The sequence below is a fragment of the Lacerta agilis genome, chromosome Z (assembly GCF_009819535.1).
Source record: "Lacerta agilis isolate rLacAgi1 chromosome Z, rLacAgi1.pri, whole genome shotgun sequence".
In the NCBI taxonomy this organism is placed as follows: domain Eukaryota; kingdom Metazoa; phylum Chordata; class Lepidosauria; order Squamata; family Lacertidae; genus Lacerta; species Lacerta agilis.
The window spans coordinates 44444446-44466486 of record NC_046331.1 but is presented as its reverse complement, the minus strand read 5'-3'; the positions used below and the strand labels follow the sequence as shown (position 1 = coordinate 44466486).

The 22041-nt window shown below is 43.6% G+C and overlaps 1 protein-coding gene across 3 annotated transcripts in view; it reads right to left on the bottom strand.

The window, feature by feature from the left end:
- Positions 1–5369: 5369 nt before the first annotated feature.
- Positions 5370–22041, bottom strand: part of LOC117040183 (5-hydroxytryptamine receptor 2A-like) — a 99498-nt gene continuing 82826 nt past the window's right edge. For all 3 annotated transcript variants that reach the window (XM_033137787.1, XM_033137788.1, XM_033137789.1), the window contains 2 exons: positions 8831–9031; positions 5370–6600 (listed from right to left, as the gene is read on the bottom strand). In XM_033137787.1, coding sequence (XP_032993678.1) covers positions 5774–6600; positions 8831–9031 — 1028 coding nt within the window. In that variant the 3' untranslated portion in view covers positions 5370–5773. The remainder of the gene's footprint in view (positions 6601–8830; positions 9032–22041) is intronic.

Here is a 22041-nt window from a genome sequence, read left to right as displayed (position 1 = left end):
ACTCCGCTAACCCAGAAATAACGCTTCAGGTTAAGAACAGAAATTGTGCTCTGGTGGAGCAGCGGCAGCAGGAGGTCCCATTAGCTAAAGTGGTGCTTCAGGTTAAGAATGGACCTCCGGAACGAATTAAGTACGTAACCAGAGGTACCACTGTAATTCAGTTCCCAGAAGCAACATCCTCTGGCACATGTCAGAGACAGTTGCAGTCTTCTGATCAAAATCCAACTGCTGCCTCTGACAAGTGCTATTTGCATATTTTGTAAAGATGTAACATCCAAGAGACATCTTGAGGCACCTGTTCTATCAGTACTACATATTGCGGAAAAAGGGAATGTGAACAGATTCTAACTGGGTAAGAGGTCCTGATGATGGGATTCCTTCAGAGGAAATAAATACATTTTCAGAGTGCCAAAGAGGCAGGGTGCAACTTCATAAATGCACATTGAATGTTTGCATTTTGAATTAGATGTCTGCCTAATTATTGTGTGATACTTGAGAAGGGCTTAATATACCCCTCTGTAGCATTGCTTTGTGATCAAACCCATCCTAGGAAATTCACTTCATTGGGTAGCCTGTCGAGAGAACTGTGTCTATATCACAGATTCCATTTGTCACTAGTTATAAAAGTTTAGAATAAAGATTCTTACAAGAGTGGGAACATGATTAGAGTGTTGGGAAAGTGGATAGAGAGTAGATATTATTCTGTAAACCGGCCTGAGACCTCTGGATATAGGGCGGTATATAATGTCTAATAATAATAATAATAATAATAATAATAATAATAATAATAATAATAATAATAATAATAAATTTTGTCTGTTACTTTACTTCTGCAGCCATCCCCAAAACTCAGGTTTCAATAAAATACAGAAGAGTGATTCCTATGCAAGTTTAAATTGGCACATTAAAGAACCGCAACACAGATTGTACTAGCCTGTTTCAGCAGATGCATCATTATGTTCTTATAATTTCCCTTTTAAGGGGTCTGTAACTGAATAGGAGATTGATATAAAGGTGACCGTAAAAAGGCAATTTCCCTCTAGGAAATTGACCTCCTCTCTGCAGTGTTTGAATTTAATGTTCATTGGTAGGCTCCTATTCTGACCAAACCATTTGACACATTAACAAGACCATATAACTTCCCAGAGTACTGGAACCAAGTATTACTAACCTCCAGTCCCCACGCCCTCAACCAAATTAAGGACCAACTATTTTCCTAGATGTAGCTTCCAGAATGAGATAGGCAGTTTCTCCTAGATTAATGTCTGCAGCACTAGAAAAACGAGCCAGCTTCCAAATAATAACAAGATACCAGCAATTGACAAGTGCTTTGTTCATTACCATCTATTGCCAAAAACAGGGGGAAAGGGGCAGAGCAACTTGTGGTGTTTGCTGCTGTTGGCAATCTTTGGTCCAGCTACAGAGCAACACAGGAAACCACCAAGTCAGATGCTTGGTCCATCTAGCTCAATGCTGTTCACACTTGCTGGCAGAGCTATCCAGGGTTTCAGTCCTCCCCAGAGAAGCCATTTGGGGTTGACCCTGCGACCTCCAGTATCCAAAGATGTCAAAATTGGGATCATGGAAGATGTAGTCAACAGGTAGCACTGAAGTTTGGTCTATAACAAAAAAATCACATGTGGCCTATGGCTGTACCGCTTTCTCTAGTGTTCTCTGTTGTGTTCACTAAGAACTACTCACTTGCAAAAACCTTGCTTTCAGTGATGCTGGAATGATAATCTTCTTAACACAGCCAAGAGGAAGCAATGCTGCCTCTTTGGTAACTTCTGCTAGAAAGATGCAAGGAGGAGTCTGAAGAGCTTGAAAGAAGGTGGCAAACACTTAGCAATGAACTTGGTGCTTTAGGCAGAACTGCATTGGAGGTTAATACCAATAACTGTTGTTGTTGTCACTGTCAACATATATGATTATTAGATAAATCTACCCATCAGGGAATGCTCAGTTTATAATTTTTTTTGTGGCTTCAACCAGGTCCTAAGAACTAGACTGAACTGACATTATCTACATGAGAGAGGCCAAGTATAAATAAAGCAATTAACTAAAGACTGCCATCAAGGTAATCTAAATTTTGTGCCAAGGAATTATTACTGTATTTTTCTGTCTATAAGACACCCCCATGTATAAGATGCCCCCTATTTTTAGGGACTCCAATGTAAGAAAAAAGTGTGTATTTTACTATCCATTTATATGCCCCAAATTTTTGACATTTTTTAAAAGGAAAAAAACCTAGTCTTATATATGGAAAAATATGGTAATTTTGTGAATCTTCTATAACAGGTGTGGGGAACCTCCAGCCCTTCTGATGGTGCTGAACTATACCTCCCATCGCCCATGGCCATTGGCCATGCTTTCTAGGGTTGATTGGAGTTGTACCTAGGAATGTCGGAGAATTCCAACAAAAACAGAAATGGGAGTGGAAATTGCTTTCTTTGCCCCATGTCCAGAACAGAAATCAATGCAGCATATATGATCACTATTTGCTGTGGCTGCTGTATTCAACAGCCTCAAGCAATATGTAATTGATTATGTGACTCCTCTTCATTTGCAATGCATCTCCTTTGTATTGAAATTGATGGGGTGGAATATGAACAGCCTGCTGGATCAGGTCAATGGCCCATCAAGCCTAGTAACCTGCTCTCAAGGTGGCCCACCAGATGCCTGTGGGAAACCAGGGTGCACAACATGAGCACAACAGCACTCTCCCCTTCTGTGGCTTCCAGCCAACCCAGTATTTGTAAGCATTACTTTCTGTGACTGTGGAGGTAGTGCATAGCTGTAACTCCACCGATTTCTCTAATCCTCTTTTAAAGCCTCCCAATGTAATACATAATGTAATGACAACTACATAAATTGCGTAAGTTATACCACTTTGCCACAGCAGACAATGGAGTTTTCAGTGGAAGACAAACTTCATGTGATGAATACAGGACGGAATGGATAATGATAATCAATGGATAATGATGTCTTCTTACATTCCTAGGAGTGGTCCAGCAACATCTGGTGTGCCACAGATGTTCCCTACACCTATATTATACAAAGAAACATGTTTCTATAGAGATGTTTTGCTATGTTTATTTGGTTGTTGCTTATTGAGAAACAGCACCAGATACCAAGGCACAGAGTACTGAACTTCTCAGAATCTTGCACTGACCCTAAATCATCAACATACCTACAAGTCTTTGCAGGCACATGACACTTAGCAACTAGCTATTTTTAAAAAATCTGGAGGTTTTTAATGTGCACACTCAGAATCTACGCCACCCCAATATAATAAGAAGCTACCATTCTGTTGTACTTGTGCTGGTAAAAGCTTTTTGTGAATAAAAGAAAACTATCCCTTTGTCTCCTTTGAGTAATAAGCTGTGGTGCTTTGCTGAATGATATTACCTTGTCTGTTATACACAGCAGTCCACTTACACGCAACTTCTTTCCTTTAGGTAGTTTCTCTTAGTACACTGGGGCAAAATGGGGGATTGCTTCAAGCACCATAATGTTTTGATCAACTAACTACATCTTTTCAAGAGACCTGAACTCCATGTTCCTGCAAACCTTTCCCCTGCCCCAAAATGCTTTCAAGCACAACAGCCTTGCCCAAGAAAATGGGTTGGGAAAACTCATTCAAAGCAGTAACTTTCATCAGAAATCTCCAGAGGTTACCCACAGTATTTTGGAAGAAATGATTCTAAGCAAGTTAGCTACATGGGGGGAAAAAATTAATGTACAGAGGAGCACCAAGCCATTGGTGTAAGCAAAAGTTTCAATGGAATCCCAAAATTTCATTGGACTGACAACAAGGAACAATCCTTGGGTCACAGAGGGTGAGGATACAGTTTCCTTCCTGCACCAGATTTGTTACAGAAGGCACCTAGGGGTGGAATTCCTTTTTCCATTTGCACTCCATAGGTAGACTATAGTTCACCGGTTGGGTGAAAGTACAATGTCTTCCATTCCAGCAACTCAAGTTCCCTTTTTAACACTTTTCTCCATATTTGATCTTGTGCATCTCCCTATGGACAAGGTGTAAGGTAGAAATGGATAACCTTTCCTATGAAGGGCTGTTGAGTCATAGAAAGTCAACTAGGCAGAGCCATGGACCAAAGTGAGTGGAGTTTGTAGTTCTCTCACTCTCTGCCATCTTGTCTGTCTCCCTCTCTCTGTTTCACCACATTTCTGGGGGATGCATGAATTACAGCCAACCTGCAAGTCCACCATCCCAGGTATGGTGCCAGCCTGAATCTTTGCTTCCTGGTGCAAGATCTATTTTGGAGAACAATGGGGAACAGGAAGAGCAAGCTAATTGTGCATTCTCTCTCCTTCCCCTTCCTCACACCTGATGAGACTTTTAAAAGCATTGCCTTCTAGGATGTTGGGAAAGGGCTAGAGAGCATGTTCAAACAAAATAGGAGGGAGCACTTTGGTCACTCCCCTTCCTACTTAAGAGGAGGCACATTTCTTTAGGAAATGTCATGCACCAAAATTGAAACACAAACTTCCAGCCCTGTTGATAGGTTTTCACTGGCAGGCTTTAAAAAATCTTGCCTGTTTAGAGCATTTTATTCTGCTCCTCATAACAAAGGAACATAGGAAGAGCCCTGCTACCTAGTTGTTGGACTCACGATGTTGCTCACGATGGCTTACCAGATGTCTATGGGAAGCCCACAAGGAAGAGACAAGCCTCTCTTGTGGTTCCTAGGGAAGTGGGATTCAGAAACCCGATATCTCTGATCCTGGAGATAAAATCCAGCCACCCTAACAAGTAGCCATTGCAGAATTTGACTAATCCAATCTAAATTGGTGGCCATTGTCACACTTTATGGAAGCAAATCCCATAGTCTGATTATGCACCGTGTGGTACAATTCTATCTTTTATCTCTCCTGAATCTTCAGTCGCACGGCCCCATTAGGTTCTAGTATTTTGAGAGGGGGGATGTGGGAGAAACCCTCTGTCTACTTTCTCAACGCCATGCAATATCATATACACCACTAACATGCCACCTTTACTCAACTTCTTTTTCAAACTAAAAAGTCACAAATATAATGTAGCTTTTATTCACAGGGGAGTCATCCCAGGCCTTTGATCCCTATGGTTACTTTTTTCTACAAAGTTCTACAAAGATCCTTTAAAAGATAAAAGGAAGACGTGGAAACATGATTTCTTTAAAGGCATATTGACATAAATATTGACAGGTTTGTTTTGATCCCTTTTCTAATGATCCCTCATAGCCTGGGATTCATCTTTTCCCACAGCTGTCATTCATCCAGGTCATCATTTTCATCAACTCATCCACCCCAACCAAGCACAACATGCATTTATCCAGGGTTTGCTATCAATGCCAGAACAAGAAACGTTGAACTATCCAAGCCCATATCCCTTTATTTGATTTGTGACTACTCATAATGGACCATTGAGGACTCAAAAAAATACCACCTGAGATTAATAGTCAGCACTTTTGTTCATGCAGCAAGGGAAGGAAAATCAACATTTCAGAAGCAAAATAACAAATGCCACTTTGGGTCTGGTACCCACCGTTCCTATAGAGGCTCTGCCTCCTCTGCTTCCAACAGTAAGTACAGATTCTGTTTTAGGAATGATGGAAAGCAATGAATTACAAATGTGAAAGTTCAAATTTAAAAAAAGGAGAGACTGCTTTGTTCAGAATGCATTATTTACATCATTATTTGATTAACACATACATTGTCTGTAGCTGAGCCACAGCGAAATCTGGAGCGTGGGTGTGGTCCTTGAACAGTCTTACACACTACTTGTTTTCTTGCCACTGCAGTTGTTTATTGAGAGCTCTGAGGTTCCTACGTGCATTTCCAAAGCATCCTCCATCTCATCCATCTCCATGCTGTTGAGTTCGTTCCCATTGCGGTAACTGTTCAAATTGAGGTCTTTCCCGTAGAAAGCTGTTGACGAGACGTTTGGACACTGGTTGTGCCGCTGCGCTGACTTTTTGCCATTGTTGTAGTGGCAGCGAATGTAGTTAGAGAAAGCCCTACGGTAGATTTTGTTGAAGAGTGTGTATACCAGGGGGTTGACCCCAGAGCAGATGTAGCCCACCCAAACGAAGACGTCCAGGAGCTCCCCCAACAGAGCCTCATCACAGGCCTCCTTGCAGAGGACAGACATGATGTTGGTGATGAAAAAGGGGCACCACATGATGAGGAACAGGAAGAAGACAATCCCCAGGACCTTGGATGCCCTCCGCTCATTGTTGATGGACTGCATGGTACCTTTCCGGAAGAGCACCCCTTCCTTGTTAACAGGAGAGTTCAAGTGGGATGCGGCCTCATGGTTCTGGAGCATGGAGAGGTTCTCTGTGTTGTTCTCCTTCTTCAGGCAGCTCATGCTGCTCCTCCTCTGCTTGGGTGCCTCCCCATACAGGAACACGGATGCTTGTTTCTGCAGCACTTGGATGGTCAGGCAGTAGGCAAACACCATGATGATGAGCGGGATGAAGAACGCCACAAAGGAACCAATGAGAACAAAGTTCTCGTCATTGAGGACACAACTCCCATTCACAAACACCCGGGAATCGTCTTGCAGGCCGATGACTGGGATGGGTAGCGAGATCCCTGAAGAGATCCATTCGGAAAGGGAAGGCCAAAAACAACAGCAGGAGCAGCAAAATACGTTATTTCAATTTAGATTTATAACCCATTTTATAACCCCATCTATATGCTTGCAATGGATAATGATAATTTCATTTAGCAATAGAGATGGGCAACTCTCCCTGTGTCAGTTTCTTTCATTCCTAGCGGATATTAGATTCAGTTCTCCACATTTCCACATCAGTTTGCATTTTAAAAGTTGCCAGCATTTTAGTGGACGTTTCTCCCAATATACTAATGTTTCTATGTTATTTCCCTTATTTATACACATTCTTGCAAGCAATGGGTAAACAGACAGAACTCTGGGATAAACAAGGTTAGCCCACATGCCCACCAGATGGCTCCACAAGTACAGGGAGAGGGTGGCCAGCCATCTTGAACTGTCTGTCCACCCAAAACATTCCATACCCACCAACTTAAATTGTTATTTTTATCAGCTACAAAAGAAACAGAGGAAAGGATCACATATCTTGTTCACAACCTTTAAAAACTTGCTCCAGGCACCCCTCCCCTGAAAAGCTTTCCCACAATCCAAAGACTGCATTAAGCTGTGGCTGAAGCTATTGCATCATCCAGCTTAATTCCTGGCTCCTTTGTGAGCAGAGTATATGGCATCAAATTGCGGGTGGGGGTGGAGAAGGATGCTAACTTGGCAGGGCTAACCTTTGGGTGTCTGTGTTACATCTACACTGACTAAAACATCAGTGACACTTGCCTGGCTTTTAAAGAGTGAGGCTGGTATGGCATATACTAAGATTCTGCCCTAAAAAAAAGCATGGGGGTGGGGGTGGCAAGAGCACAGCATAGGTCACATGACTCACCTGGGAGCACATCCAGGAAGATGGACGTCCCAGTTTTTGATCTGCAGAAGTTGGACAGTGTGACTTTCCAGGAACCAACTCTTGCCTAATGCTCTGCAAAGGTCAGATACCACTGCATCTCAGGTGACAAAATCACTTACCAGTCTTGGGTTCTACCCAATGTCAGTTTTACTCAAAGTAGACTAATTGAATTTACTGAGTTTGTCATGTCCTTTGGTTCCAGTGGTTCTACACTGAGTAGGACTAACATTAAAGACAACCCTTTGACTTGGGAGGGGGGCACACCATTTGCTGCTCTGTCTCAGCTAGTAAAATGTCCTGGGCCTGTCCTAGAAACCTGCCCTGGGTTAGAGCTAGGGATGTCAGAGAATTCCAACAAAAACAGGAAAGGAAGCAAAAATCACAGCAATTCATGTGTTTGTCTTTGGTCAAGTGAATATGATCACTATTTGTTCACATTGTTTTTAAGTCTGCAAACAATTAGCAGTTAATATGTCCCCCCCCCCCACACACATTGTTTTGTCATTTCCTTTACATTGAATGTAAGCTTCATAAAGAGTTATGCAAGTTAAGTAACTCACATCACTTGCATTAAATAGTGGGCTGCAGGGTGAACAACTGAGTACTCGGTGGGAACCAAAGTGCAGTGGAATGGAAGCAGCACTGATGGTGACGAATGCAGGTTGGAATGGATATTTCTGCTTTCTTAACATCCCTGGGAACCCACCCACCAAGTGGGCCAAGACCTTCTCAACATTTACCACTTTCCATGCTACTCTCTTACTTACAAAATGTACAGTTGTTTGGTGGGAGATGCAGGATGTGAAAGGCATGAAGGACAAGCAACATTTCAGCTGGCAGAATGCTGAGGAGGTTCAGTGGATGGCACTACTTCAGGCTTCAGAGGAACTGATCACTTAGAAATAAAATCCAGAGGGGTTGCTGTTTTGATTTGTTACAGCAAACTCAACCCAAGAGTCATGTGGCACCTTAAAGCTAACATGTTTAAATGTTTGTGCAGAAGATTACACACCTGCACACGCCCAACAACTCTTTGCTGCAGATGTGTCTATGCTGTTCACACAACCATTGTCCAATAGACTGGGGTTTTGGCTAGCTTCAGATATTGATTGGCTTGTCCATATGGGTATCATAATTGATTTTGGAAGGTTAAGTATAATGCTTAATAAACTCTGCCAGCCAATTAAAAAGAAAGCTTTATTGTTCGCAGCAACAGTCCATTATCATCAGTCATTGCAACCCATATTAATTGAAATTTATGGAAGCTTTTTTCAAAATAAATAGAGGCTGGAAAAAGAAAACCATGCCAGTATTTACAAGGTTATAGCTGGCAACAAGGGAGGGTGACTTACCTATAGAGATGGTCCAAACAGCAGCAATTTTCATTATTGCCTTGGTGCGAGAATTAAACCGGCTGTGCTCGATGGGGTTACGGATCGCAACATAGCGGTCAAGAGAGATGGCACAGAGGTGCATGATAGAGGCAGTAGAAAAGAGGACATCTAAGGAAATCCAGATTGGACACAATTGTTTAGGTAAGGGCCAAGCATAATCTGAAACACAGAAAGAGAGAGAGGAAAAGAGAGAGAAAGAGAAGCAAGGGAAGAGAAGACAAATTAGTTGGGGGAGGGTTTCACACTAATACTTAACAACCTAGTTGAGGCTCAGAATTGCACTGGGTGGCACATGAGAACTGCAGGAGAAATTCATCCCTTTGCATCTGGATGAAAAATGGCCTAATTCACATTTCTTGAACCAATATGGGAACGAAAACACAATTATCTGAAATCCACACTTCTCTGAATTTTGGTGCTGCAGCTCTCTAGCCAAACTATGGATACAAAAATGTGCGTAAGAATACACCAGCAAACAGAAATCGGGGAGAGGGCTGTGCAAAATAAAAATGGCGTGTTAGTCAAAATTGCATACAAAATATGTATATGAAAAGAAATTCGCGCTAAAATTGCTGATGAATTTTCACAGGGATTTTTAAAAGAAACTGCAAATTACTGTGGAAAATTAAGATTGGAATAAAATGGGAAACTGGGAGCAACTTAAACTGGTGGATTCACTCACCCCCAGGGAGCCCCTAGGTCTGTAGTTCCCAAACTGGGTGCTATGAGAAATCTGCTGAAGTTCCAAGAGAAAGGAAATAAAGAAATCAAAGCTGCAATGGGGGAGTCCCCATGGCTGAGCAGGAGGGCACAGGCTCTGCATGCAGTAAGTCCCTGGTTCAATTCCCAGCTCGAACAATTTTAAAGTATCAGGTAGGAGGGAAGGAGAGGGATCTGAGACCCTGGGCAGCCACACAGAGACCTAGTCTGGTCTAGGTGGGCAAGGAATATAGCCTGGTGGCATCCAATCGTGGTTCCCAAGGATCAGCCAGCACAGAACCCAGTGCGACCCACTTCCATGTAACCATGCATGCAACTATGCTATGAACACTCCTAGATGCCCAGCCACAGAGGAGTGTTTTAAATATTGACTGTGCTGGCTGCCCTTCCTACTGCCTGCCTTTCCAAGGGGACAGGTCAGGCCAGGCTGCTGCACCTCATTATTGAATGCGTTTGGATCATTTTATTGGTCCTGGAGCACGCAAAGCCCTTGCTCTAAGACTGAGCTATGACCTTCTACTCAATTGGGAGTACAGGAAACTGCCTTAACCTGAGTTAGACCATTGCTCCATCTAGCTCAATACTGTCCACCAGGGCTGGGTGATATATCAATATTTTGTCCAAATCTAGTTTGAAGTCCATACTGTGATATTGGTTTCATAATTTTTGACCTGGCAATATATCATGAATCATTTTCTCTGAGTGCGTGTGCTACATAAAAATCACAATGTGGGAAAAACCGTGAAGCCGGCCCCTGCCTCCTCACAGCTCAATCCTTATTTCAGACATTGTGATATATTGGCATATCACAATGTTTATCTGGTGATGCATCGCAATGTTTAAAACCAGATATGCCCAGCCCTATGTCCACACTGACTGGTAGTGGGCTCTTTGGGGCTTCAGGCAGGACTCTTTTCCAGCTCTGTCTAGAGATGCCCAGGACTGAACCTGGAGGCTTCTGTTTGCAAAGCAACCTCCCCCCCACCCCCGAGCTATGGCCCTTTCCCCAAGGAAAATCAGGCCAGCAGATCATGGGGTCTCTCCCTTTTAGATAAGCAGAGAGAGGTTGCTAATTAGTTGTAAGGAAGGCCAGGCACTCATCCAAGATGAGAAACGAGATATCCTCAGAGCCACCTTTAAATAAACAAGACACATGCGGCGTAATGAAAGTGAGCTCAATTCAACCTGTGACTTAATCCGCCATTTGAGAGGTGATGACCTTCTGAATGAGGCACAAGCAAACATTACATTTCTTTCCAGAATGTTATGCAGCTGTTTTGCTTCCCAGATAATTTGTATTCATTCAGCTAAAAAGAAAAAAATCAGGGATGACCCTAGTACGTCATGAGACGAAGTTTTACTTGCATACTTGTCTGAGGGTGGTTCTTAGGGTGCATAAGAATATTTGTCTCATGGTGATCAGTTACCCCCTTTGCACCCTTAAATTGCCCTGCTGGGCTCACAACCAGAGTGGCTAAGAGATGGGCATGGGAGGGGCTCCCCCCCCCCCGTTGTGGCCCTGATTGGGAGGCAAGAAGTGGTTGCTACTTTTTACATGGGCAGATGAAAATGCTGGGTGCGGAATTGGACTATCTGTTCCAGCTTCCCCAACCTGGGTCCTCCAGTTCCCATCAACCCCACCCAGCATGGCTGTATGATCTTGGCTGTGCTATCTGGGATGAATGGGAATTGAACTCCAAAACATCTAGAGGGCACCAGGTTGGGGAAGCTTGGAATATTCTGACTTGCACTGGCTTTCCAGGGTTTCAGGCAGAGAGGGGTGGGGTGGGTCTTTTGCAACTCTTCTACTTGGGTGAACTTCCCACCCCCAAATACTACTACGGCATTTATCTCATTTGCCCATTGCAGCAAAATTACTTAACTTACCGGTACACTATTGACATAATCAATTACATTGCCATCTCCTTCCACCCAGCTCATTTCAATGCAAAGGAAACACAGTGCAAATGTGATAGCAGGGTGGGGTGGGGTGGGGGCAATGATATAAATAATAAGGTATCATTTGCAAACCAAAAGCAACAAAAACAGTGAACACTGATTGCATTCCTTAAACTGATTTCCGTTCCAGGCTTGGGAAAAATAAGTGAACACCCACATCTTCTGCTTCTGTTTCTGTCAGAATTCTTTGACATCCCTACCTCCCACTTAGGTTTTTTATTTTGAATATTATTATTATTATTATTATTATTATTATTATTATTATTATTCTAATCAATTAAGAACAAGGTCTAATTTAGGGCTGCTGGGGATTGAACCCAAGGCTTTCCCACATACAGATTACCGTATGTGCTCTGCTGATGATGTGGGCTGCCTGTTGTCAAGGTGAGGTCCTTTTGTTTGTGGCTGTTCAAGAGCCTATTATTGTGGTAACAACTGTTTAGAGCCTGCAGTACTTCGGATGCTGCTGTATTCCAGTTTTGATAATATTGGACTATTGGTCTTGGTGAGCTGGATGGAGTCCACAACATTAGCTCCCTATCTCTGACCTGCAGATCCGAGCATGCAAGACTCCACACACCCTCTGTTTCATTGAGCAAACTGTCCACCGTGATCCTGTTTGCTAAATCCCCTTACAATTTCCTAGAGTGGCCATTTCTCTTAGGTGTTTAGGGGCTGCAAATGGAACTTGTGGCCAGTTCACATCAGAATGCACAGACCATGGTGATGTGATGGAAGCATTTTTCATACTAATTCAATTTCCCTTCATCCGCTTCCCATATCCATCCACACACACACACACACACACACACACACACACACACACACTTCAACAGCCACAGATTTTACAGAAACAGTGAGCAATTACATGGAGTTTAAACTTTCCCTGCACTTCATTACTCGTACATCCCCTGCCCACCCAACCCCCACATTAGAAGTGAAGACTTTCTCACACTGAAAAGCAGCGTATGGCAACAGAAGGAGAAGCGACGCTCTCTTGTCTCTGCTCCATTCCCAGACAAGTGACTCGCAAAATTACCCCATCTTGATGAGGCGCAGTGCTAATGGCCCTCATCATGCCACCTTCCTTTCCCTGAGCCGAGAGAGATGGGACAATTAGTCTAATCAGGCAACTTTGTCACTGGTGATCTTTGAAAACAAGCAAATCCTTCCTGGTGGGTGCAGGTGGAAGAATCAAGGGCATTCTTGACTGTTGCTCTCAAGGCATTATTTAGGTCTCTGAAAACAGGACTCCTCTTTAGCTTTCATGTGCTGACATCAATGTGCTCCGGGTGGCAATCACTCTAATGTGCTTTCAAGAAATGTCTCTTGACCTTGTTCCAACAGAGGTGGTAAACCTGTCTGTTTGGACAGCTTCAGACTCCAGGTGGGGGCTACATGGTTGACTCAAACTCCAGACCAGAAAAAAATAACTTTTAAAAACCTTGGCACTTAGGGCTTACCTACACTTCTGTTTGCTTCACCGCTTCCCCCTGGGGAAAACTCATGGTTTAGAACTGAATCGGAGCAAACAGCAATCGAGTTTTCAGCAGATTCCCATTTGTTTTCTGAGGAAAAGTGACAGGGCAAAGGGAAAACTGCTCAGACCCATGTCTAGAATGCACAGGGCAAGCGGAAAACCACTTGGATATTTCTGAGCATGCATGCCCTCCAACATTTCTCCTATGAATATAGGGATAACAACAACAACAACAACAACAACAACAACTTTATTATTTTACCCCAGACAACTGGGTAGCCCATCTAACTGGGTAGCCAGTTAGTGGGTGGTCTCTTATTTTTATTTATTTTTACATGGTTTTAAAAAAATATTATTTCATGTGTGTATGGCTGTTGTAAACCTCTTTGGGTTGTTTTTGAGAAATAATGCTATATTTTAAATAAATAAATTGGATTAAATGGGTGGGGACTACAGACTGTCATTTTGATGCCATTGATGTGATGATGTGGATGCTGCAAAAAAGAGGCACATTGTAAACAATCCACAGTTTTGCCCTCAAAGCTATGTTGCCTATTTCTTTAAATGATTCTTCAAGACCTCAAACGCTGCTGAGTTCATTTACCGAGGCCACGTGAGGCCACACAGCCTGATTTAGAGATGTTGAGACAAAGGGGGCAGACTGGAGAAATTGTGTAAGGAAAACTGGAAAGGAACAGAAAAGATGGAACAACCCCCCCCCCCCAAAAAAACTGAGCCCAAACCCCCTTTTCATAAGTCACAAGAATGACACTAAAAATTGTCAAATGATCTGGGGACGTGGGAACTTCATCAGTTGGGTTCCACACAACAGTTCCCGCTTTTAATTAAGAAGTTTCCACTCCTGCCCCCACTTAATTAATTTAAAAAATAATAATCACAGCAAATGTATCTATTTTATTTCCACAGTTTACAATCTGCTTCATTGCTGGCAGATCTTAAATGGGAGCCTTTCCCGTTTGTATATCTTAATGGAACTAGTTTTCTTGATAAGATTCAGAATGCAGCCCCGGTAACCTCAACCTGTTTACTTGGCTCATGAGAAAGAAGGCATCATGTGGGCAAGGCTGAGAATTCATCAGCCAAAGGAAAGCTTCTGCCAATGGCTAGAGGTGAGTGCTAAACTAGGGGTTTACGACATGGATCTTCCACACATGGCACACACACACATGGCGCACGCGCACACACACACACACACACAATCTCTATTCCCCAGGAGAAAGCAACAAAGGATGAGTGTGAAATGACGGGATGTCTTTCCCCTTCCAGAATTTTATTATAATAAGCATTTGGTTGGTAGGTGTGAGAACAGGATGTTGGGTTAGATAGGTCTTTGACCTGATCCAGCAGCCATATACAGAATTATCAGCCACCTTTCATGAGCCACTGTACTCAAGCCCCTTTCACAATTTTAATTCCCTGAGCTATGGATGCCCACCTGGACAATGGCAAAGACAAAAGAGACATAATCATTGACCGCTGACAGCTCAAAACCATCAGTCAAAGCACCCAAGCAATGAAAATGTTTAAGTCAATAGAAAATTAAGTATCTCCTTAAGCCCTTCCCCTGCTGAAGACTGGCACAGCAAATTTCCTCCAAGCTTTCCGACATTCAAAGTGCCCTCCACTGAACCCTTCAGAGGCTCTTACAGATGATGGATTAATTTTCCGCCTTTGTAAAGTTAATGGCATTTCACTTGCCTGCTGGGGTTAAAAAGCCAACAGGCTGCCTTTAGAAAAAGGTCAGGGAGATGGACTGATGGGTCCCCTGACAGCAGCAGAGAGTCACGCTCCGAAGAGAGCAAGCCATGTCCTGTTCAAAATGAACCATGGCTCCGCTTCCTGCCAGCTCAAGGAAATGATCTTCACCCCTCATTTGAATTTCTACATGCAACAGGACCACCAAGATGAGTCAGGTAGAGATGACAAGTTGCTCAGAGGCATTGAAGCTTAAGACTTTAAGCCACACAGCTTTGCCTCCAAGACGCTTCCAGCTTAGATAAGGAGAGGTAGAATCTGAGTAGTTATAGGCCTACTTTAGGCACATTAGGTCTACATTCTAACTCTTGTTGGAGCAATGCATCAGCTCTCTTGGAGCTCTCCCAGGTTCTGAAAATCCTACTTGCCTCCTTCATGCCTGCTATTAACAATAATCTCCATGCTGAACCTCACCTACCACCTCCATGGGCCTCTGGCAGCAGACAGAGGACAGCAACCTGGCCACCGAATTCTGCACTAGCTGAAGTTTCTGAATCATCTTCAGAGGCAGCCCAATATAGAATGTGTTGCAGGAATCTAACCTAGAGGTTACCAGAGCATAGACAATAGTAGTTAGGCTGTCCCTGTCCAGATAGAGACACAGGTCTATCCAAAGCTGATGGAAGGCACTCTGCACCACTGAGGTCACTAGGTAAGCATAAACAGAGTTCAAGGACAGATTGCTGTCAGGCAAATGTACTTGGGGTGGAAAGCAGAGACAGTGAGAAGTATGATTGGGGAGAGGGGTCCTGGCCAGATACCAAGGACTGGAGTACCACATTTTGCCCCCATGCCTGATGTAGCTCACAACCACTTAGTCTTTGTTGTGGCTGAACAATGTCTTAAAACTGTCTTCTCCACCCCAATACTCTGCTCCCTGCACCACACTGAAGACAGACACGAGTTTCTCCATCACTCTGGCCAACAGTACCCCCCTGACCCACCTCATCAGTGTTCTTCATCCCAAGAAACAGGAAAGCAGACACCACTTCCGTTATACCACCCTGGCATTTAATTACCAAGGAAGGTCATTACCAACCACATTTCTCTTATCGTGGGGAAATTCCTTTGAACTCAGCTCCCTGACCATTGAAAACACTGCTACTGCCTCCTTGGACAAGAGTCACTTCTTATTAAAAAGCACCCCTTAAGAGAGGGGTGTTATTTCCAAAAAGGGTTTTGTTATCAATTAATGTGCTTTAACGAGGGTTTTAAACAGATATCTTTGGAAGTGGCAAGATCTCAACAGCAAGCTCTTTTGCAAGGCAGACTGATTCAGATTATCACAGGCATGATCCAGCACTGTGGTTATTAAGCATGGAGCCCAGCACCTGGCGGCACTAGAGCCAATGACAGGCAGAGCCAGCTGAGTCTAGCTTTGCCTCCTCCCTCCTCCCTGCTGAATACTACATGAGGCAACACTGAGACCAAGGAGGAGGAGGCTGACAGGCAGTGCCCTCCTTTAGGCTGGACGCAGGTGGATGCAGACAGGTCGGGGCTGACTGAGAGCAGGCTGAGGTTAGTGAGGTACTGCCCCATTCATCCAAATGAGCCAGCTTCTACTGCTCCTGCGCAAACTCCATTGAAATGAGCTGTGCACATTGCTATCCCAATGATTGCTAACTGTGGAGAGGTTTTATTCATTTATTTCATAGAATTTATATCCTGCTTGATTGTTGTTGTGTTTTTTTTTAAAAAAAAAATCCAAGTGGTTTACAAAATGAATAAAACAATAAAATTATCAATAAAAGCTGTTAAAAACAACTATTTAAAATGTTTGGGGGAAAAATAAAAGTCAGCAATAAACTCAAATTCGTTTTTTAAACAAACAAACAAACAAACAAACACAACATTCCCCATATTTGGGTAGGCTTGCTGAAACAAAATTTTTTCTAGCAGGCACCAGAAAGAGTACAGTGAAGTCACCTGCCTGATGTCACTAGGCAGGGAGTTCCAAAGGGCAAGTGCTGCCACACTAAAAGATTGATTGCTTACAAGTGCTGAATGGGTAGTTCTGCAGAACAAAGTGGTCATGGGGGCATATCTGGCTGAAGGTGATCTTGCACTTAAGCTGATCACAAGTTATATACTGGTAGTGTAAAAGAAAAAAGGAAAAAAAGCTAAAGGACCCCTGGATGGTTAAGTCCAGTCAAAGGTGACTATGGGGTTGTGGCGCTCATCTTGCTTTTCAGGCCGAGGGAGCTAGCATTTGTCCACAAACAGCTTTCTGGGTCATGTGGTCATGTGATCACCTGTTTTTCTTTTCATAAAAGAAAATACTGCATTTCTGCGAACCATGCAGCTAGCAGTGATCTTATTCGCTATTGATGTTGGCTTTCTTTGCAACCTTAAAAAGACATCACAAATAGCTCATTGGGAGGCCTTGTCTTCCTATTTTGACAGCTGGCACTTTCCCTTCTGCCTTGGCAAGGCAGAGAGCAGAAGCAAAGAGGAGGTTATTGGTTGAATCAATCTCACTGGCTGTGAGTGGCACATGAGTTTTCAAGATCTGTTTGCCAGGCAGAGACAGAGGGTGTGAACAAAGACAAGTTTGGCCAGCACAGCATAACAGTCAAGAGTGTGGGACTGAAACCAAGGGAAACGGGGTTCAAATCCCCACTCAACCATGAAACTCGTAGGGCGGCATCAGCTCAGCCATTATCTCTCAGCCTGACCAACCACACAGGGTTTTTGTGAGGATAATCAGATGGGTGGAGGAGCGTGTGTTCTACTCTGGTATGAACTCCGCGGCCCAAACATCCCCTTTAAGGGAAATGAAAATGCAATGAGGAAATAAAATATTTAAGTGTCTTATGAAGTTCCACAAAAAGAGTTGCCATCTTTGGTTTCTGCCTGGGCTCCTGAGACTTTAATAAACTCACAACTGGCAAAGGAATTAACTGGTCATATTTTCCCTGCCATTGAGGTATCTTTGTGGTCGGAAAAGCTTCAAGTCTCTGATATCGGAGGTTATAAGCCACCACGACTATCCATCACTGATGGCCTTGTCCTGCATGAATTTAGTCTTCTGTCCCAACTTTTAAACGCCTGCTGAAAACTGTTCTATTCCACCAGGCCTATGCAGGAAGTTATGAGGTTTTATTGTTTTGAACTTTTAAAGCTTTTACTGCATGCTTTTATGCTTTTTATGCTTTTATAATTGCTGTAAACTGCTTTAATAATTTTAAGTGATATAAAGGTAAAGGGACCCCTGACCATTAGATCCAGTCGTATCCGACTCTGGGGTTGCGGCGCTCATCTCGCATTACTGGCCGAGGGAGCGGGCGTACAGCTTCCAGGTCATGTGGCCAGCATGACTAAGCCGCTTCTGGCGAACCAGAGCAGCGCATGGAAATGCTGCTTACCTTCCCGCCAGAGCAGTACCCATTTATCTACTTGCACTTTGACGTGCTTTTGAACTGCTAGGTGGACAGGAGCTGGGACCGAGCAACGGGAGCTCACCCCGTCGCGGGGATTCGAACCGCCGACCTTCTGATCAGCAAGCTCTAGGCTCTGTGGTTTAACCCACAGCGCCACCTGCGTCTGGCTTTAAGTGATATAGTGGTATACAAATATTGTTATGAATAAACACATAAAATGCAATTTGTCTAGTGTGGCGTTCACCCCTAAAGGTTCTCCAAGGGTTAACTTGGCAGGGAGGAGCATGACCAATGGGAGCTCTCCAGGCAATTAGAGTGTGGAAGGATGGCAGTTAAAGAGGATAGAAAAGGCAGTTAGAGGTTGGAAGTGAGACAGTTGAGTTGAGTTAGGGAAGGATGGAGAGAGGGAGATAGAGTCAATGAGCAGAGCTAGAGCAGAGTGAATAATAAACAGGAGGCATTAGGGATAGTTATTGGAATACTAGGTAGAGAGTTGAAATATACTTATCTGAATAACCATACAGTTATAGTAAACGTTTTACCAAGTCATTTGAAACCATTACGCTTTGTACAAACAATAAAGGAACTTATGTTTTATTTTACCAACATCTGAATCTGAAGTGAGTTATTCATTGCCAGAGTGAATACTGGCTGGTGGCAGCGGTTATACCATATGTCGTTGGGGCAGTTACCAATAGACCATTAAACGTCCGGGGGTGCTGCTCAGGTCTGAGAGAGTGACCGCGACATCTAGTTCCCTTTTAAAAGCTTGCAAATTGGTGGCTATTTTGTGGTAGGAAATTTCATACTCTGTGCTTCCTAAATATGCGCTTTCTTTTACCTGCCCTGGATCTTCTAACGGTCAGTTTCATTGGATGTCCTCAGGTTCCAAGGTTATGAGACAGAGAGAAAAACTCCATATTCACCTTTTTTGACATCATGGATAATCTTGTACACCTCTACCAGGTACCCTCTTACTGACTTCCCCCTCCCTCCCACTAAATCACAAACCTCCAAATATTTTAACCTTTCCTCCTAAGGGAATTTTCTGGACACTTTGCCAGCTGTTATGTACTGAGTTGAATAGGATCCAAACTGCAGCAGTCTGACTGGTCCCAGAACAATAGGATTGAGATTGCAGCAGCCTGATTGGTCCGCAGGAGCCACCCAATCCAGCTCCAGGTGGAAGTGAATCCGCATTCCGATTGGCATACAGGAGTATCCCGGAATTAGCCAATCACGTGGGGCCCATTGTGTAAATAGTGTATATAAAGCAAACGTTTTGGGGGAACTTCATTCCTCACTACTATGAGCTGAATAAAGAGCATGAAATTCAAACTTGACTCCGAGTATATTTCACCAGCTCTACAATATCCCATGTGCAAATATCCCATGAAGCTCACTGGGTTAATTTATGACACCCAGAGCCCCATGGAGAAGGGGGCAAGATAAAAAATAAAGGGAAAAAAATAAATATCACTCTCACCTTCTCATAGGAATATGCTGCTTTATATCAAATCAGACCACTGGTCTATTTTACTCAGCATTGTATACAGTTGTACCTCGGGTTACGTACGCTCCGGGTTGCATACTTTTTGGGTTACGAACTCCGCTAACCCGGAAGCGCAACCCGACACGCACGCAATTTGCGCATGCGCAGAGCGTTTTTCGGGGGGTTTCCATGTTTTTTTTTGTTTTTTTGGGGTTTTCCGGTCTGCGCATGTGCAGAACGAATTGTTCGGGTTACGTCCTTTTCGGGTTATGTACTGTAACCTGGAATGGATTAAGTACGTAACCCGGGGTACCACTGTACTGATTGGCAGCAACTCTCCAAATTTGAGGGGGTTGAACCTTGGTGTTCTGTGTGCTCTACCACTGAGCAACAACCCTAAATGATCTTGGAGGTCCTCTCCAACACTATGAGATCATGATTCCCCATCAATCCCTCATGTGCTAATTTTCTAGGTGCAGGAAAGTGTGTCATTGTAGTGAAGCATTCCACCTGCGTTGTAACTGAAGCCAAGGGCAGCTCCACATGAAAGTGACCATGTGGGCTAGAAGGCTTGAGCCTACCTGATCCTAGTTGCTCTGAGTATGAGGTATTATTTGGGGAGGCCAGCACAGGATGAAGGCCCCCTTTGTGGCTGGATGCAGATATCAAGTATGTGTGTCAGAGGGCGCGCGGGGGGGGGGAGGGAATCCTCTGCCCAGTCATCACTCCCACCCATAGGGCCTTCTCCAATATCAACCATTTTGGACCCTATAATCAGTAAATGAGGCCTTGTTGCTGCTGCCACCAGGGCTGCCTGACTGGCACTGACACATGGCAGGGCCTTTTCAGTGGTGGCTCCCCCATTGTGGAATGCCCTCCCTAGTAAGATCCCTGCCATTAGTAACTTTCAGGAGGAATTTGAAAACATTCCTGTATAATCTTGAACTGTATCTTCTTGAACTGTGGGCACCACAGTTCAAGAAGGATACTGACAAGCTGGAACGTGTCCAGAGGAGGGCAACCAAAATGGTCAAAGGCCTAAAAACGATGCCTTCTGAGGAACGGCTTAGGGAGCTGGGTATGTTTTGCCTGGAGAAGAGAAGGTTAAGGGGTGATATGATAGCCATGTTCAAATATATAAAAGGATGTCATATAGAGGAGGGAGAAAGGTTGTTTTCGGCTGCTCCAGAGAAGCGGACACGGGGCAATGGATTCAAACTACAAGAAAGAAGATTCCACCTAAACATTAGGAAGAACTTCCTGACAGTGAGAGCTGTTCGGCAGTGGAATTTGCTGCCCAGGAGTGTGGTGGAATCTCCTTCTTTGGAGGTCTTTAAGCGGAGGCTTGACAGCCATCTGTCAGGAATGCTTTGATGGTGTTTCCTGCTTGGCAGGGGGTTGGACTGGATGGCCCTTGTGGTCTCTTCCAACTCTAAGATTCTATGATTCTAATCAGGCATTTGGTGGATGAAGGACACTGCTCCTGGAAATCTAGAGGTCATTGGATGCAAGTATGTTTTTAACTGTGATAGCTTTTAGAATATTTTAAATGGAAACTCCTTTTAGACATTTTAATTCTGATTATTTTTAGAATGCTTTACAGTCATACTTCGGGTTATGATAGCTGCGGGTTGCATTTTTTTGTGTTACAAACGTGGCAAACCTGGAAGTGTTTACTTCTGGGTTTTGCCGCGTGCGAGAAGTGCTCTGCGCTGTCTGTGCATGTGCAGAAGTGTCCTGTGCAGGTTGCACATGCGCAAGTGCGATATCGCTGCTCGGGTTGTGGACTTTTCGGAGTGCGAATGGCACCTCGGAACTGATTGTGTCTGCAACCCGAGGTACCACTGTAATTTGTTTTAGAATGAATTTGTTTTCTTCTTGTTCTTAAATTGTGTGTTTGCTTGCTACCCTGAGCTCCTTGGGGAGGAGGGGCAGGGGATAGAAATGCAATAAATAAATGAAATATTTTTTAAAGCTCTGTTCAAAAACAGAAGCTTGAAATTTTCAACTGCCTGTTAATCCCTCATTATGGCAGAATGCAGAGCAAGGGGTAAAAATAGCCCAGGAAGCACACACATTTTAATTAGCATTTTGACAAACATATGGCAGTTAACACAACACACACAATTCATTCTTTTTAACATACTGGCTAAATACTTAGGAGATAATTATTTTCGTTTTGTGTTATTCAGAACATGAGCAATGCTGCTGTTTAAAAACCCAAATCCAAACAGAACTTGCTTTTCAAGCCAAAACCACAAGAGTGTGTTGTGCTTAAGAAGCAAGTCACTACACAGGGAGGCTGATAGGCAGAAGGGCAGCTCCATGGGCTTAGAAGGAGGAATCAACTCATCAGACAGAC